Source organism: Clupea harengus, chromosome 9, assembly GCF_900700415.2.
Source record: "Clupea harengus chromosome 9, Ch_v2.0.2, whole genome shotgun sequence".
Taxonomy (NCBI): Eukaryota; Metazoa; Chordata; class Actinopteri; order Clupeiformes; family Clupeidae; genus Clupea; species Clupea harengus.
The window spans coordinates 12,373,991-12,390,109 of record NC_045160.1 but is presented as its reverse complement, the minus strand read 5'-3'; the positions used below and the strand labels follow the sequence as shown (position 1 = coordinate 12,390,109).

Sequence of the window (16,119 nt, the reverse complement as noted above, 5' to 3'; positions counted from 1 at the left end):
TGAAGCACTCCAGCATTACCTCTACTGTAAAGGATATCAATGAAGGCCATGCAAGCCTCCTGGGAGAGCTCCTCGTGGCCTAGCACCTTCTTGAGCAGCGGCTGCTTGAGGGGCTCCCTGGTGCAGCACCACATCTTATCCTTCCCCCTGTTCTTGGTGATCATCACGCGGCTCAGAGTGTGCTTGGGTGGGGGCCTGGTGGACACACACACACACACACACAGGTTGGGTGGACGGGTGCAGGTGAGAGAGCTACTGTTAGAAACTTATTTACCAAAAAGGATTTAGAAACTAAAGGAGTTTAATATCTTGTTTGATATCTTGTGTATTTCTTTCAAATTGCTACCTAAAGTGAGACACCATAGCAATTGTAACATATGCTTTGTTGTTAGGGCAAGGTGCTAACAACACAAAGGTCAGGAGTTCAATATCTGCATACTGACAAAATGTTCAGGTTTTTGTTCTGCAATTATGCTGCCGTGTCTGAAAAGCTCTTATGGCCCCCATGACACTGGTTTGTTCTCCCATCATGAGTGTATCTGATCACCTGAAGTGGTCGTAGGAGAACTCCTCCAGCGTGTACGGCTTCACCTGTTCCTCCTCGCTACCCGCCAGGGTGATGTGGGACAGCCTAATGGACTCCTGCCGCTGGTCTGGTGTCATGGTAACCAGCGCCTGAGTCACGGCAGATGGGGGGGGGGGGGGGGGGGTGGGGGGGGTGGTGGTGAGACAAGAGACTCATCAATCACAAGGGAGAGAGTCAGGCTGAAGCGCCACAGTAAAGAGACTAATGGCAAAGAGCACTTCTGTCTGTCTGTCTAGGTTTCTCTGAAGCTAAATCATGCTGAAACAACCTCAATCACCCCGAATAAAAGCCCCCGCAGAATAATATTACCAACAGGCCATTAGATTTCCAAGCCATAAAATACATTGGGTGAAATTCTTGCAGTGCAGAGAAAGGGAGAGGAGCTGACCACTATCTCTGGCGGAGGTTTGGTGACGGTGGGCAGGACATAGACGCAGTCAGCAGGAAAGTCTCCTTTCAGTTTGGAGCGGTCGTTGATGCCGTGGGCCCAGCCAGACGTCATGACATGCTCCCCTGTGTCCTGGTCCAGGACGATGAGGTCGCCTTTGGCAAAGCTCAGGAAGGTGGAGTCATCGCCAGCTGAAGGGAAGGACACAGATGCATATCCATGTATTACTGAAACTGTATGACAAAGTCTGATTTGGGCGGTTGTTTAAGGTATTGATAAAGCTTCTGCCAGTAGGATGAAATAATCTGGTCTAAATACCGAATAATGTTTATGTCAAAAACTCTTTGCACAATACAGGTTCTAAAACATCTAGACTCTAATGAATTTCTGTGGGTTTCAGACTGGAGGCTACCACCCACCAGGATTGGGGTTGTCCTGCAGGGCCACCACGAACTTTGACCTGTTTCTGAGACCCTCTAAGAAGGTGACGACCAGCTCTCGGATGTCCTCTGCGTTGTTGGAGGTGAAGGTGTACTCATCGGCCTTTATAGTGGCTAGTGTGAAACTCTGACCTTGAAGTTTCCCCCCTCTGCAATGGCACAAACATAACATGAGATATTTGGTGGCGCACTGATGAACACACAGAATTACTTACAGAGCTATTAAACGCTAACATTTACGACATGAAGGAACCTTCAAATATCACTTGTTTCATGTCTTTGGCAGACAATTACTCTATGATGTGTAAAGGTCAAAAAGCCTTTATTCTAATCATACAGAGATATAAATCACCTAGAAGAGGTTTAATCACAGAGAGGTTCCTAATTATTTTCATCCATCTAATTTTCAGCCAAGGCTACAAGAAAGGTACTCGCGCATAACAAGGATCTTTGTCACAAGGAGCAATACACACTTCCCCCTCTTTTATTACTCCACTACATATTCATGCCACCAGGGGCTGTGAAATGTATCTCTGCATTCATTATAGGCTGAGCCACAACAACAGCATACATATGCATGTGCTGCTTCAAAGACTGTGGTTGCAGCCATTTCATCAGGGACAACATATGTCAAGTGTCAAGTGCAGAGGAGGAGAACAGACGGGTACATAATGACTTCTCACCACAAACCCCCCAAAAAAGCAAACAACTAATTTCATTGCAAACAACTGTGATGTATGGGTTTGAGCGAACATATTTACCTGCTACTGGAGACTGCCATGATTTCTGGGAAAGAAAGTTCCAGAAGGACCTGCTCTTGCTCATCCACAAAGTAAACTCCAGTCCAGTTGACTGCTACTATCACATCATTTTTAGGCAAGCTTGGGCCTTAATGATAAATCAAAAAGGAGAATTCACCCATCACAGATCAAAGTAAAATATCAAAAGGCATACATGTAAATAATTATTCTGAGTTCACTAGCCAGTTTAGTCATTACCCACTTCACAATGCTGGTTAAAATATTACCTGAGAATTTAAAGGCCTCATAGAATCTTGAGAATAACAAAGGCCACTTATATCGAGCAAAGTCCACCACCTCCTCTTTGACCTTCTGTGGGTCCATCCTGTTCTGTGCATAGATGCCCTGCAGAGTGAATGTGTTCAAGTTCCCATTCAAAGTGGCCCCAAACAGGAACAAAATAAAATGGTTCTGTTATTTTGACAGAATTTATTCACAGGCTGGCTTCAGATTACAGCAAAAGACAAAGATAGACAAGAAAGGAAGGCTGATGATTCATGAGGACATTTCCTCAGACTGTCATAGACTCAGACAGTCTGTCTCAGACAGCTCCCAGGCAGTTAGTATTCAGTGTGTGCTGGCGTTATGCCTACAACTGATGTGCACCTTTTTATGGGCGGCCATGATGAAGTGGCCCCACTTCTCCACAGTCTTGGCAGTGCTGATCTCTCGGTCGGGGATGTAGGAGGGGATGAGGCTGATCAGACGCTCCACCAAGATCTCTGCTCCGTAGTCCACGTAGTACTGCTGGGAGGCCAACTCAGCCAGGTCCTCCTCCTCCAGGAAGAGAAAGGAAGCATAGATAGAGACAGCATGGAGGAAGGATAAGACAGGACAACAGGCAGAACAATGCAGAGAAAAAACGTCCAAGAGCGCAGACAACGGAGATAGAACAAGGAGGCGGAGAGAGAACAAACACAGGGAAGATTCCCTCCTGAAAACACCACAATCTGACCATCTGTAAAATCACTGTTGTTAAAAAAATCGTAAAAAATTATAATAATTTGTTCTTCATTTCCAGAAATGTGTTGCCATATGGCTGTTGATTAACACGTACAGTGGGCAAAGACCCACAATGCATCACACTCGGAGTGAAACCCTTACCCTATCGCAGCGGTACTCTCCGAACTTGACCCCTCGCACCACCTGCTGGTAAATGAGGTTGGTGGCCACGCTGTCCTCGGACGGGTTGTGCCACGGGGTGAAGATCTCCTTGCGGAAGAACAGCCTCCAGGGGGCGTTGCGCTCCTGGGCACCCTGCTCCTTGGCATACTGCTCGCACTGGGACACGGCGTCCATCACGTGGTCTCCACCACTGCCCAGAGAAGACACCTGCAGAGAGGGGTAACAGAGGATACTAGAGCAGGCAGGATGATTGCAGAGACCTGGGTGGTCAGTAACTATATGTGATGAGTAGGAAATCTTCATTGCTGCTTTAGTCCTTTAGTGTCACTGGGTTAGACTGTGTTTGAGTGTACCTTGTCGAACAGGGCGATGTAGAGGGAGAAGCCAAAGCGGTCTTTGAGGTTGATCTTGTCAGAGAGAGAGTTGCACAGCTCTCTGGCTGTGGTGGCTGAGTCCGTCAGCAGGGTCTTAGTCGTTCCGTCCATAAACGTCACCGGTAGCATGATAGGCTTCTTAGACTTGGTGGCCTGGCAAGTGACAAATGAGATGGTGTTCAAATGTGTGCTGATGGTGTGAAAGAGAGTAATTGTATGAATCGCCCAGCCCTTGATGAAGTGTTCATGTGGTGCGCAGAGAGGCGGGGGGCGTGTGGTGCGCCCTCCTGAGGCAGTGTACCTGCAGCTCCAGCCAGGAAGGAGGCTGTGTTCGGGTGCCATTGACAAAGGTCCTCCTGAGACGCTCCTCACAGTAAGGGGCGTAGCCTGGTGGGCCCCCGTTGATGAAGTTCCTCAAGTACTGAAACGTGAGACAGACATTGAGGATGAGCTCACAGCAAACAGGATGCATGGGGACCGTGGGACACATGCAGACAACTTCAGGAAAAGCACAAAATATGGCAGAACGTGTTGTGTGTGTATATAATTGTGTGTATAACATACAAATATAAAACCATATTTTCTAATAATTAGATATTCTACTTGCGGAAGTTGTTTGCTAGGTTTTAAAGTTTAAAGTGATGAGAGAGGAAAAACTCACTTTAACGAACTTGTCTGACGGGGAGAAGCAGCCCACGCAGAGGGACATGAGGATCCAGCCGCGGGCGTGGCTGCTCTTGGAGGGGTTCTGGGTCAGCTGCTTGCAGATCTGACAGTAGATCTCATCTCTGTGGACAGTGTGCAGAGGTTACCACTACTGCTGATAAGAGCCTCACCCAAAAGGCCTCATGGGATACTGAGTCGAATTAGACACAACACTAAAGGCATCAGTTGTGTGACAACCAAGCTAGCTGTGCCACACAGTCTGTGCTTTTCTAAAATATCACATGGTGTGGCATTACATGGCATGATGTGTTGAGATTGGTTAGATAGAGCTTGAAGTTCTGTAACCGTGGTTACTCATAATGACTGACAGGTCTAACTGTCAGTCACTAATACTGGTGTCTGAGGTTTGCTCACTGACCTGAGGTCTAACTGTCAGTCACTAATACTTGTGTGTGAGGTTTGCCCACTGACCTGAGGGCCGGCCTGAGGATGCCATTCCCGATGATGAAGTGCAGCTTCTCCAGGTTGGACGTGGGCCGGTCCTCCAGCATGCTATTCCCATGTACTGTGTACTCACCGTCATTCAGACGCTTGGTCACCTACAGGAAATGTGTGATGTTTAAATACGTGTATGTGTTTTATGTCTGTATCTTTCCCATGCCCATCATACATGGTGACTATCTTTAAAAACTGTTTAGAAAAACAAAAACTTGCAGATGATGGCAGTATTTCCACTCACCTCCTCAGTAATCTTTGACTTCTTCTTCAGAGTGAGGGACACAAGCTTGTGACGGACACTGCTCCTCTTGTGAGTGTCAATGAGAGCGTTCTGGAAAGAGAAGAAGTCCACATGAAGACCTTATAAATCTCATGATGGTTAAGACCATGTCGCCATAACATTCCCTCTACATTTCTCCTGTTTAGACTGTCCTGGATGTGGGAGTGGGTGGCTACATATGAGGGTTTCATGAACCTAGACATGTTAATAGAGATGCCTACCACATGGTATGTTTTGACGGTACATTAAACGCTACACCAGAATGCAAAACATTCATCCGACTCAACTTAACTATCCTCTCCCTTTATCCTCCATCTTATTTCCTGTAAATCTCCTCCCCCTCTCTTCTTACCTCCCCTTCCCCCTGAAGGGCCTGCAGTTCTCTCTTGTAGGTCTTCTTGCCCAGCGTCTCGTAGATCTTAGTCATGACTGGGATCTTCTCACTGCCGTCACTGATGGCTGTGTGGTACTTGGGCTCTGGCAAATCCCCCATGAATCTCAGCACTGTGATCCAAACAGCTAAGGAGGCCTGGAGAAAGAGAGAGAGAAAGAGAGAGCTTGTTTAACTGTTTGTCACAGTTATGTGTGTTCATGTATGCGTGTAAATGTTCCTGCCTAGAAAATTCCTTTAAATCATGTATCACTGTGTTGTAGCACTCTGCTTTAGCAACACTTTACATTAATGATCATGCCAATAGAGCTTCTTTGAATCAAACAGAATTAAATTGAGTTTATTGGGGAGGGGGGGTGTAATGAAAAACATCGCAAATAAGCATAGCATAGATATACTATCACTGATGTGTATGCAGGACTGAGATAAGACATTTCATTCGTGACACAGACACATACCAGCTGATCGCCCTCGTCCTCATGGAAGAGGAGGGGCTGTTTCAGGGGCCGGCGCACGTATGTGTACGAGGTGGCGCCCTGGAAGTAAGTGGCAGCAAACTTGGCAAATTTGTATTCGGATAAATCATCCAGATCATCCTCAGGCAGAGGGAGAGCTTCATCCAGATCCTCCTCCTCCAGCTCCTTCTGGGCGCTCTCCAGATCCTGTTAAACATACACACACATCAGAACAAAATAGGAATTGGGTAAAACAGAGCAGATTCAATGTAAATACATTACAACAAAGACTATTTTCAAACATTTCAAAAGTGAAATCCAGCTACTTATCTAATTCATGTTCCATTATGAGTTGTTCCTGCATCACTTACCTCAAACCCTGCTGGTGCTTGGCCCTCCTGGCCCGGGAAAGAGTTGGTGGTGCCCAAGAAGCCGAACATCTTATCCACCATGTCGGAGTCGTTGACAGGCTCGTGGCGCGCCTTCTCCACCTGTTCCACCATCTCCTTCTTGCGGCGTGCCTCCTCACGATCCTTCTTCTCTCGCTCAGCGTCCTCCTTGGCCAGCTGTGCCATACGCTCCTGATGCATCTTCTCGGCCTCTGCCTTCGCCCGCTTGGCGCTCATCTGGTAGCGCAGCTTCTCCTCCTCCGCCAGGCGCACCTTCTCCGCCTCCAGGCGCCGCCGGTACTACGGGAGAAACAAACCAAAACAATTCAGACACATTTGCACAACATCCAAAAAAATTCCCTTAAAAAAAACTACTATCATGAGGATTGAACAGATAGGGTTTTGAAGAGCATGGCAAACGCATTTATATGCATGGCTGATTGTGGAGCCTCAACAAGGTACTTCTGTGACCTTTGCAAATATGGGAAAAGGCACCATGACATTTAAATACAAAGGGTAAAGCTGTAACGACGGCTCCATTTCAGGCTCTGATGATAAAGGGAGTGACAGAGAGTGGGGTGTGATGATGCGCGTGTGTGGGGGTCCCTGCTCACCTCTCCTTTGAGGCGTTTGTAGAGGCGGCGGGCGATCATGCCCCTGGTGTAGGCCTGGAGGGTGATGACGGCCCAGAGGCGGTGCCTGAAGGCCCGACGCACCAGGTAGCCACGACAACGGCTCTGGAAGAGCGTGATACGCTGGCGAGCCACGTGGTATGTCTGGTAGAGCTTCCGCGAGCGGTACAAAGCCTGAAGACGAGCGAAGCCTGCACGCATCTGAGGGACAAGGAAAAGGGGTTCATTACACATATAGTAACATGGTCCCACTGCATACTAAGCGACCTTTACTAAGCACACTTCATATAAGTGGGTCTGTACAAAATATTTCCATTCAGTATACAATTGCCAGTGTGTTGGCAGCGTCGGTTGTTTTAGTAATACTGAGGAGGACGTACCGCTCCATAGTTCTTGCGACAGTGGTAACCCCTCCACGTCTTCTGGATCAGCACGGCCGACTTCCTCATTCTCAGGAAATTAGACCTGAGAGAAGGGTGAGCATACTTGACATCCTGAGAGGGCTGCTAGGTGCATTTCAGGGGTCACCAAAAACAAACACGGTCTTCAACAGCTCATTTAGTCCTCTACCATCCTAGCTCTTACCGGTCCTTGAAGCCGCGAACAACCTTTTGGATAAGGATGACCTTGTCTGTGATAGCCTTATCTCGCTCGATCTCCAGCAGCATGTCATGATGATCCTGAGAAAATACCAGAACAGCTCAGCCAAATACCGGAAAAGATCAGCACATTCCCACTCCCTTCACATTCCCTTAATTTAAAAGATGCGCCTTAAAACGAATTGAAATGATTGGTAAGTCTGCCACATACCACAAATATCTATCAGACAGAGATTGTGAAAACTGACTGGTAGAGTTTCATATTATCTCTCGTTCTCCTCTTGCTGTGGAGTTACTTCCTGTTGGGAAGTGCTGGCACTGGCCTCCCCTCATCCCTGTCGTTCTGAGCCTTCCTGTTCCACTGGCTGCGTGTTCCGATAAAAACCTAGCTGACTGCCAGAGTAACCGTGGCAACAAACTGACCCTCTGACCTTCACTCCAATGCTCTCTTTCCAGCATCCCACGAATCAAAACATAGCTTTTAACTGCCCATATTGCCTGACATTGCACCATCGTGTCTGACAAGGTCCCCTGACACATCTGCTGTGTGGAATAACATTGGTCATGTATTTCCATGATTGAACTGTCTGATAACTTGTTTTTCCACATAGATATTTGGTGTATGTGTTCCATTAACACCAACAAATGTCAAAGGACAAGATATGAGACTACCACATGAACACCACTAAAGAGGAATACTGATGCAAAGAGTTCCCTGGAATTTCATTTAGAGAAATGAGAGCAATGGATATCCTGTCAGTGTTGTGCCTGAAATCAGCTCTAATTCCATAGTAACCTTGAGGAAGATCTTTGTCTTTCCCATTTGCCAGTCATCATCCCTTCCCAGGACGGCCTCAGCGATCCGCTGACAGGTCCCCCTTAGGTCCTCCTGGGTTTGGGGAGAGGAAAGCCACAGAGCAATAAACATGTCAGAATCTCAACAGAAGTTGCTCGGAATGCAGCTTTCACCTTTTGTCTTCTAAAGGGCACTCAATAACAAAGCTGAGTAGCATAATTTACAACCATCATCCAGGTCAATCACTGTTCATGGAAGATAAGCATTTTCTCCAACTCTGTAACTGAGAATAGTAAAGCAAGCCTTCGCAAAAAAAATATAATTATGATAATACACTATTACACATTACATGTGTTCATGTACATCTTAGGTCCATTAATCTCAACAGAAGTAGTTATTTTATTCAGTTAGAATCTTGTTTGTTATCGCTAGTATTGTTAAATAGTTTTATTGTAATTACATGTTAATTCTACAGTTTTTAGTAATTGAGGTTATAAAGCCCTGAAACACCATATATACAACACACTGGCTTTCAGCCTTTAAGGGACAACTGGTTTCTCACCTGTTTGTAAGCAGGCTTCACCCCAGGCATTAGAACCCGGTACCGGTCCACAAACTCCACAAACGTGTAGCGGATTGGGTAACCTGCCCGACGGATCCGGATGGTCTCCATCATCCCGGAATACCGCAGCTGCCGGACGCACAGCTCCCTGTCAAACAGCTAAACACAGGGAAACATCAGTTAACTTGAGCCAAACAGCTAAACACAGGGAAACATCAGTTAACTTGAGCCAAACAGCTAAACACAGGGAAACATCAGTTAACTTGAGCCAAACAGCTAAACACAGGGAAACATAATTTAACTAATTTAACCAAACTACTAACGTTAAACTTCATTATGTTGAAACCCAGTGGCCAAGAACCAGTGGCTAAACAGACTGGTCATACATCTTACCTCAAAGTCTTACTGACTAACTACAAAATTCGACACAAACACACATCAAATTATGAAACAACTGACCTGCACATTGTCCTCACATCACAACAAACTTTTCTTTGAAAGTAATTTCCTCAGACAGGCAAACTCTAACCGTCTTACTCTGACAACCTGAAACCCCTAGCAACCACCGTCCAGGACTACGGCAGCCCGGTGGGCTCACTCACCATGGGCTTCTTGAACTCGTTGGGCTTGATGCAGCGCACGAAGAAGGGCTGGCACACGCTGAGCGTCCGCATCAGCAGCTCCAGAGAGCGCTTGAACTGACTGCTCAGAGTCGGGGAGCGCTTCCTCGTCTCCGCCCCCTGAGGTCCAGGAAACAAGAGTGAGGACATGAACACACAAAGATACACACACTCACTCACACACATACGCACATACAGTCACACACACACACACACACACACACACACACACACACACACACACACACACACACACACACAACACACACACACAAACACACACACACAAACACATTGGCACTGACAGACACATACACACAGTTACAGACCCATAACCACAAAAGGTGACACATCACGTGCACATGTACACAAACCCTGTCACAATGTGGAAGGAAACAGAGGTTAGGAGGATCTGCTTAGCTCTTCCTGGCTAACGCCACACAATCTCACCCACTCTCTCTAGTCAGCTACCCCTCGGCCTTCCTCTTCCCGCTGAAAACACCACCCGTCCTCTCCTCTTCTCTCTCCTCTGTTTAATCTTTTAAAAACTGAGCGCCCTCTGTTCTCAAACAGGAAGCGTCAGCGGCTCAGTGCTTTATTCTTAAACTGACCAAGGTTCATCCCTCTTTTTTTTTAAGGAAATAGAACAAAAACAGGTCAGTCAGGCTGCAATGGAGCTGCCACTTGTCATAAAAATGACCCTCAAGAAGAGCCTTACTCTGTTCCATGTCCTGTTCCATGTCACATATAGAAGAACACCTATAAATGGATACCAAACATTTGGGACTAAAAGCTGGCTACAATTGTTCAAAATTCTTCCGGTGTGCATGGGCAGCAGTGACAGGAATAGCCATGAGGGCCTAAGAGTACTACAATGGGGAGTAAGGTACTGCATGAGAACAGAACAGAGTACTGTACAGAGAACTGGAATCATGCATGTTAGGTGGGAATGTCTCATGGGGCAAATGGCCATGCAGGAAGCCCTCTCTTATACGTCTGAGCAAATGAAGTACAGAAATGAAGTGAAGAAAGGAGTTGGTGGACATTCGCCAAGCTTTGCTGAACACACATGACCAATTTGCATGCTAGCCAATTAACTCTTTGTTACTAGTGATCAGTGCCTCGCAAAACATACACTAATTTCAAACTCATGTTCATAAGCCAATAGATAATTTGGTTGATCCTGAATGCCTTTGTTAAATGATACGAAATCTTCTGCTCAGTTTATTCCACTGGAGAAGAGGAGACAGAAAGAGAGAATGAGAGAGATGATGTCATTGCGTGCATAAGGGTAGTGTTTGTTCAGGTGACAGAGAGATGGCACAGACGTGTTTGGATGGGGAACACAAATAGAATGGCACACAGGCATAGGGGACATGGCTACTGGTTGGGGATGGTGATAATGGCAGCAATTTTCAACAACATTTTTACCTTAATAAGAGGAGGGGTGCCTGGATGGCCAATAGTGCCACCAGGCACGTAGCCACAAAGAAACTATGTAGGGCCATATTTGATAAGGGAAGATAGCGAGAGGCGGAGAGAAAGGAAAGAGACACACTGCCACATTAGTTGCATATCACCAAATGTTATGAGAAATTTAAATAGGAGAAAATAACTATAATTCTTGATAAGGAGGGAAGTAAATAGGTAATCAGCTTTAGCGCAAAAAGTAATTGGTTTGGAAATATATCTGGACATGTCATGCACAGAGAAGACACCTAATCTAATTCAGCATTGTGAGTTTGCATGAGCAAAGCCTCAGGTGAGAGCTGAGTCTGTGCAGATGTGTGCCTCCCACTGCGCCTTATAAGAAAGATCCTATCAGGACAGCAGGATATTACCATAGCAACGTCAGCCTGGAAGATTTGCTTAATGAACTTGTTTTTGGAGGAGTGCACCAGCTGGATGATGTCACCATGCAGAGTGTCCCTGTTCTTCTCAAGGAAACCTGCAGAACAAAATGCAGTTGGTGGTAAATACAACATATGCCTCACAAATGGAGACAAATACTCAAAGTATATGCATTCAAACATTTAAATGGTCAAATTGTCCCAATAACATTTACATGACCTACATATCTAAGCAAATTACATTCTTGCAGGTATCCCACAGTTGTTTATCAGTTTGTTCTCTAACCTCTTGTCTCATAGAAGACCACACCAGCAAAGTGCTGAATGCCAAACTGGGTCTCGTAGGTGTTCTTCGGAGGGATGTAGTTGGTGTTGAGTTTGTGCTGATGGTTCAGTTTGTACAACATGGTGGTGTCTGTCCCCTGGAGTGGAAAAAGAGAAGGAAGTAGGAGATTTTACATCCTCTCAACACATCAAGACCAGGTCCAGTAATAATGTCTTTATTGAGTATTCTTGAGCATGTTCTGTGTTCTGAGTGATGCAGGAACTTTCAGAAACAAAACAGTCCACTTATCTTCATCTCACTAATCTCCCGTACTTACCTCCTCCTTGCTCTCTACTCTTAAACTAGCCCCATCCCCTATTAGACTAACCCCCCTAGCCTAATGTACCCAGTGTTATCTCTCCTGTACTGTGTACCTTTGGGAACTTGCTTTCCTCGTCGATGAGGGAGATTATATTCATGGGCTTGACAGCGATCATGTCTAGGGCATCCTGGTTGTCCGTGAACTCGATGTGCTGCCAGTTGATGTGCTCCAGGTTGTACTCCTCCTGCTCCAGCTTGAAAACGTGCCGCACAAAGAACTGCTGCAGGTTCTCGTTGGCAAAGTTGATGCAGAGCTGCTCAAAGCTGCAATTACAGGGAGACGTGTTGAGTTCTGAGTCAAAACCAGACAGATTGTGTGAGGTGTCTTTTCTGGGACAAGACAGTCATCTAGAGTGGCATTAGAAACACTAATCAAAGTGTTGCAGTGGCGGTTGCTTCACAGTTGTCATAGCCATCTCAGAGACTAGATAACTCAGGACACACACCTGTTAACAGTGAAGTTTTCAAAGCCAAAGATGTCCAGCAGGCCAATGGATCTGCGCACTGTTTTGGGCTGAGAAGATGGTGGCCTGTAGATCGCATTGTTTATCTTCTCCACAATCCACACAAACAAGCGCCCATAGATCCCCTATGACACCAGCAAGACATACATGCATTACAATAATTGCATTCAGGCATGCTGTGTAGAAACAACAAAGACGGAAAGACCAAGAGAGACCTGTTGAGAGAGGGAGAGAGAGCGAAGGAAAGAGAGGGGAAGATTGAGGCAGATAAAGTATTGCAGCGTGTTTTGCTGACCTTCACAAAGGCATCTCGCACATCCAGAGCCTGCTCCATGCTGAGTGGGGTGGAGACGGTCTCACCGCGAGTGATGAGGGTTCGGCTGGTCAGACAGTTCATCACGTCTTTCATATCAACCTGTACAACGACACAGCGCATTACCCCACCATTGCCAACGACATCTGTCTCCTCACACACTAACACCTCTCAAAGCCCTGAGTCACTGAGTCGTGTTCATTATGGTTGCGTCTTAAGACTGAGTTCTGCAGACTGTCACAAGGGGGCACCAACATCCACCTCACTGAGAGGATTGTCACGGGACCTGGTTCACGAGGATCGCCGCAAAATCCTATTCCCTTGATTAGGCTGTGCGTGTCACAACCATGTATAACAGTGTCGTTGACAGTGTTGGGGTTACTTTTAAAATGTATTCCACTACAGAATACATGTCCTAAAATGTCATTTGTAATGTATTCCATTAGGTTACTCAAGGTAAGTAACATATTCTTAAAACTTTGGATTACATCAGCATTGTCTTACATTTTACTGAAAGTTATGTCGAGAGTTACGTTGAGGTTGTAAGGCCTAACACAAACCCCCCCAACCCCACATCCACCACCACCAACAACAACAACAGCAACAACAACAACCCACAATCCCTCTTTGCAATAAGGATTGATAGATAGTTGTTGTTATTACTACAACTATTATTATTATTACTATTATTTGACAATTATAACAGACCTAGGAAACATTACTAACATATCATTTGTGTCAAAGAACCTACAAGAGTAATGTTTTCAGCACATAAATCACTACCAAAACTAACAATACCCAAATTGAGAGTGAATAGCCTACACATGATGATTTAAAAAAGTATTCCCATGGAGTGATCAATATAAGTGTAGTCTAATCACCACCAATCTAAATTGTAGCTGTATCTGAATACAGTAACTCATATTTTGTATTCTAAATACGTAACACCATTACATGGATTCCATTACTCCCCAATGCTGGTCATTGACGCATGAGTCACCCATAGGGCAAGTCATGGTTACGCAAGCCGCTCTGAGCCCTGCTCTGTGCTGAGAATGATTAGGCACAGAGCAGCGAGAACTTCTGTGGAGGACCATGGACTGTGTGGACCCTCAAGGAAAGACCGGGTGACGCTGCAACTGCGACATTCAACAGTAGCATTCACAAAAAAGCTTCACTGGGGATTTTCATAATAAGAATGGCAATGCTGTTCCTAAAGAACTACAAACCTCTCTGACATCAAGACTACAGCTATGAATGTCACCATAACCCTCAAAATTCTCAGTCATTAAATCATGGAACTGAATTTTTGGTCATCCTTACGGGAGTAAACCTTTTTTAGGTGATGGGGGTAGGAAGCATTAGACTGAGTAATGACCATAGTTAATCATTTGATATCAGGGGCTTCAGAAAAGGAAGGTGATAAGGGGTCCTTGCATTGAGACGTGGATGTTTATTGAATAGATATTTATTATTGTCTCTCCCATCTTGGTGACCAGTGGAGCCCTAATGGTCCCGCTGCTCTGGGACTCACCTCCAGCAGTATGGCAGCAGTGTTCAGGTGTGGGCAGCGCACCACCTCACAGGCATCAAGGTTGTCGTATGTGCGTGCTGTGGGAACACAGTGACACCAGCATTAGCAGGATTATGGAGCTAGGGCCATGGGAATTAGTAGACATCTTTGGTGAAGGTGGATCATGGAGAACACAGCCACCAATTCTGATAGATGCATTAAAACAACATGTTATGTGTGCTTAAGCAAGTTTTAGATAGTTAGGATAGGAAGAACAAAGGAAAGAGCAACAAACAAACACACACACATGTATACACACACACACACACACACACACACACAGACACACACACACACACACACACACACACACACACATGCACACACACACATGCACACACACACATGCACACACACACACATGCACACACACACATGCACACACACACACACACACACACACACACACACACACACACACACACATGCACACACACATGCACACACACACATGCACACACACCTTCGTAGCGCAAATTGCCCATGTGGAGTATGGCACCCAGCAGTTTGGAGATTTCCCAGTGCTCTGTGTCAGAGAACATCAGGACCTTCATGGCAGAGCGAATGTTGGAGTACTCCTTTAGGTCGTTACGTCCATCACAAACTGTGCAGTTCCCCTTTAGGAGAAGAACAGAGGATGATATGGGGGGGATATGTGACAAAACATCACACTGTAATAGATGCACACAGAATCTGCAGAGACTCTGCTGTTTTTGTCCTTACGATGGTGAGGTAGGTGTAGTCTGTGGCTTTGGTGAGGCCAAGTTTCTTCTTCTGTTCAGGAGACATGCCCTGCAGCATACAGTAGAAGACGTGATAGTTCCTCTCATCCTTGGCCTGAGAAAAGACACTGCTTTAGTCATCAGAGAACAGAAAAAGGTAAGCTAATTTAAGCTAAGTTTAAAAGCTACAACAGAATGAAGTGATGAAATCCTCTCCCTGTGAAACTATAGAGGTGAAATGTAGAAGTGTGTCTGCAGAAGGATGGACCTGTCTGTTACCTGACGGCACACTCTGGACTTCTCCAGCAGGTACTGCTCAATCTTGGCCCCCTCAATGGCGCCTCTCTTATTAAAGTGGATGTCGATGTACTTCCCAAAGCGGCTCGAATTGTCATTCCGGATGGTCTTGGCATTCCCAAAAGCTGGAGGCCAGAGCGTTATGACCAGAATTAATTCATATTCATTGTATCATCAAAATGTACTGCAGTGTAGACTTCACACCAGTGTTCCCTCTCAGTTCCCATGGAAGCAGCTGGTGTCTTACCCTCCAGGATGGGGTTGGCCTCCAGCACCTGCTGCTCAATCCAGGAGTGCTGGCCACTGATGGCTGCCAGGAACTGCAGGATCAGCTTGGTGCTTTCAGTCTTCCCAGCCCCTGACTCCCCACTGCCAGCATAAATACGCACAGTGGAACAGACTCCTTAATGGATATGGCTACTCAGGACTCTTTTCATAGGGCATGGGTACTACTTTTAAGTGTTCCACAAAGTATCACCACAACTGTAGTTACCACACGACTCAAGAAAGATGAAAAACAGATGACTACTGACTAGATATCCAAAAGTTTAAATGGTCAGCATTTCCTCTAAGGAAAAATCGCAGTGGACAGTATTTTCAAACTGTGGTGTTAAATGAGAGATGGTGCAAATACATCTGCACAGAAATATTAA

General features: G+C 45.9%; 1 protein-coding gene across 9 annotated transcripts in view; it reads right to left on the bottom strand.

Moving 5' to 3' along the window:
• Window positions 1-16,119, bottom strand: part of myo7aa (myosin VIIAa) — a 34,689-nt gene that overhangs the window by 6,038 nt on the left and 12,532 nt on the right. For 4 of the 9 annotated variants that reach the window (XM_031573475.2, XM_031573474.2, XM_031573470.1 and 1 more), the window contains 33 exons: window positions 15,714-15,835; window positions 15,449-15,591; window positions 15,171-15,284; window positions 14,911-15,064; window positions 14,409-14,485; window positions 12,857-12,976; window positions 12,544-12,686; window positions 12,151-12,361; window positions 11,738-11,873; window positions 11,443-11,549; window positions 11,033-11,095; window positions 9,584-9,721; window positions 8,982-9,140; window positions 8,420-8,512; window positions 7,610-7,704; window positions 7,405-7,489; window positions 7,007-7,225; window positions 6,375-6,692; window positions 6,007-6,210; window positions 5,510-5,686; window positions 5,119-5,208; window positions 4,851-4,978; window positions 4,375-4,501; window positions 4,015-4,134; window positions 3,693-3,866; window positions 3,319-3,546; window positions 2,821-2,991; window positions 2,442-2,559; window positions 2,176-2,302; window positions 1,394-1,563; window positions 975-1,165; window positions 548-675; window positions 38-195 (listed from right to left, as the gene is read on the bottom strand). In XM_031573475.2, the coding sequence (XP_031429335.1) occupies window positions 38-195; window positions 548-675; window positions 975-1,165; window positions 1,394-1,563; window positions 2,176-2,302; window positions 2,442-2,559; window positions 2,821-2,991; window positions 3,319-3,546; window positions 3,693-3,866; window positions 4,015-4,134; window positions 4,375-4,501; window positions 4,851-4,978; window positions 5,119-5,208; window positions 5,510-5,686; window positions 6,007-6,210; window positions 6,375-6,692; window positions 7,007-7,225; window positions 7,405-7,489; window positions 7,610-7,704; window positions 8,420-8,512; window positions 8,982-9,140; window positions 9,584-9,721; window positions 11,033-11,095; window positions 11,443-11,549; window positions 11,738-11,873; window positions 12,151-12,361; window positions 12,544-12,686; window positions 12,857-12,976; window positions 14,409-14,485; window positions 14,911-15,064; window positions 15,171-15,284; window positions 15,449-15,591; window positions 15,714-15,835 (4,808 nt within the window). The remainder of the gene's footprint in view (window positions 1-37; window positions 196-547; window positions 676-974; window positions 1,166-1,393; window positions 1,564-2,175; window positions 2,303-2,441; window positions 2,560-2,820; window positions 2,992-3,318; window positions 3,547-3,692; window positions 3,867-4,014; window positions 4,135-4,374; window positions 4,502-4,850; window positions 4,979-5,118; window positions 5,209-5,509; window positions 5,687-6,006; window positions 6,211-6,374; window positions 6,693-7,006; window positions 7,226-7,404; window positions 7,490-7,609; window positions 7,705-8,419; window positions 8,513-8,981; window positions 9,141-9,583; window positions 9,722-11,032; window positions 11,096-11,442; window positions 11,550-11,737; window positions 11,874-12,150; window positions 12,362-12,543; window positions 12,687-12,856; window positions 12,977-14,408; window positions 14,486-14,910; window positions 15,065-15,170; window positions 15,285-15,448; window positions 15,592-15,713; window positions 15,836-16,119) is intronic. The other 5 variants (XM_012836232.3, XM_031573473.1, XM_031573476.1 and 2 more) reach the window with 3 other exon arrangements.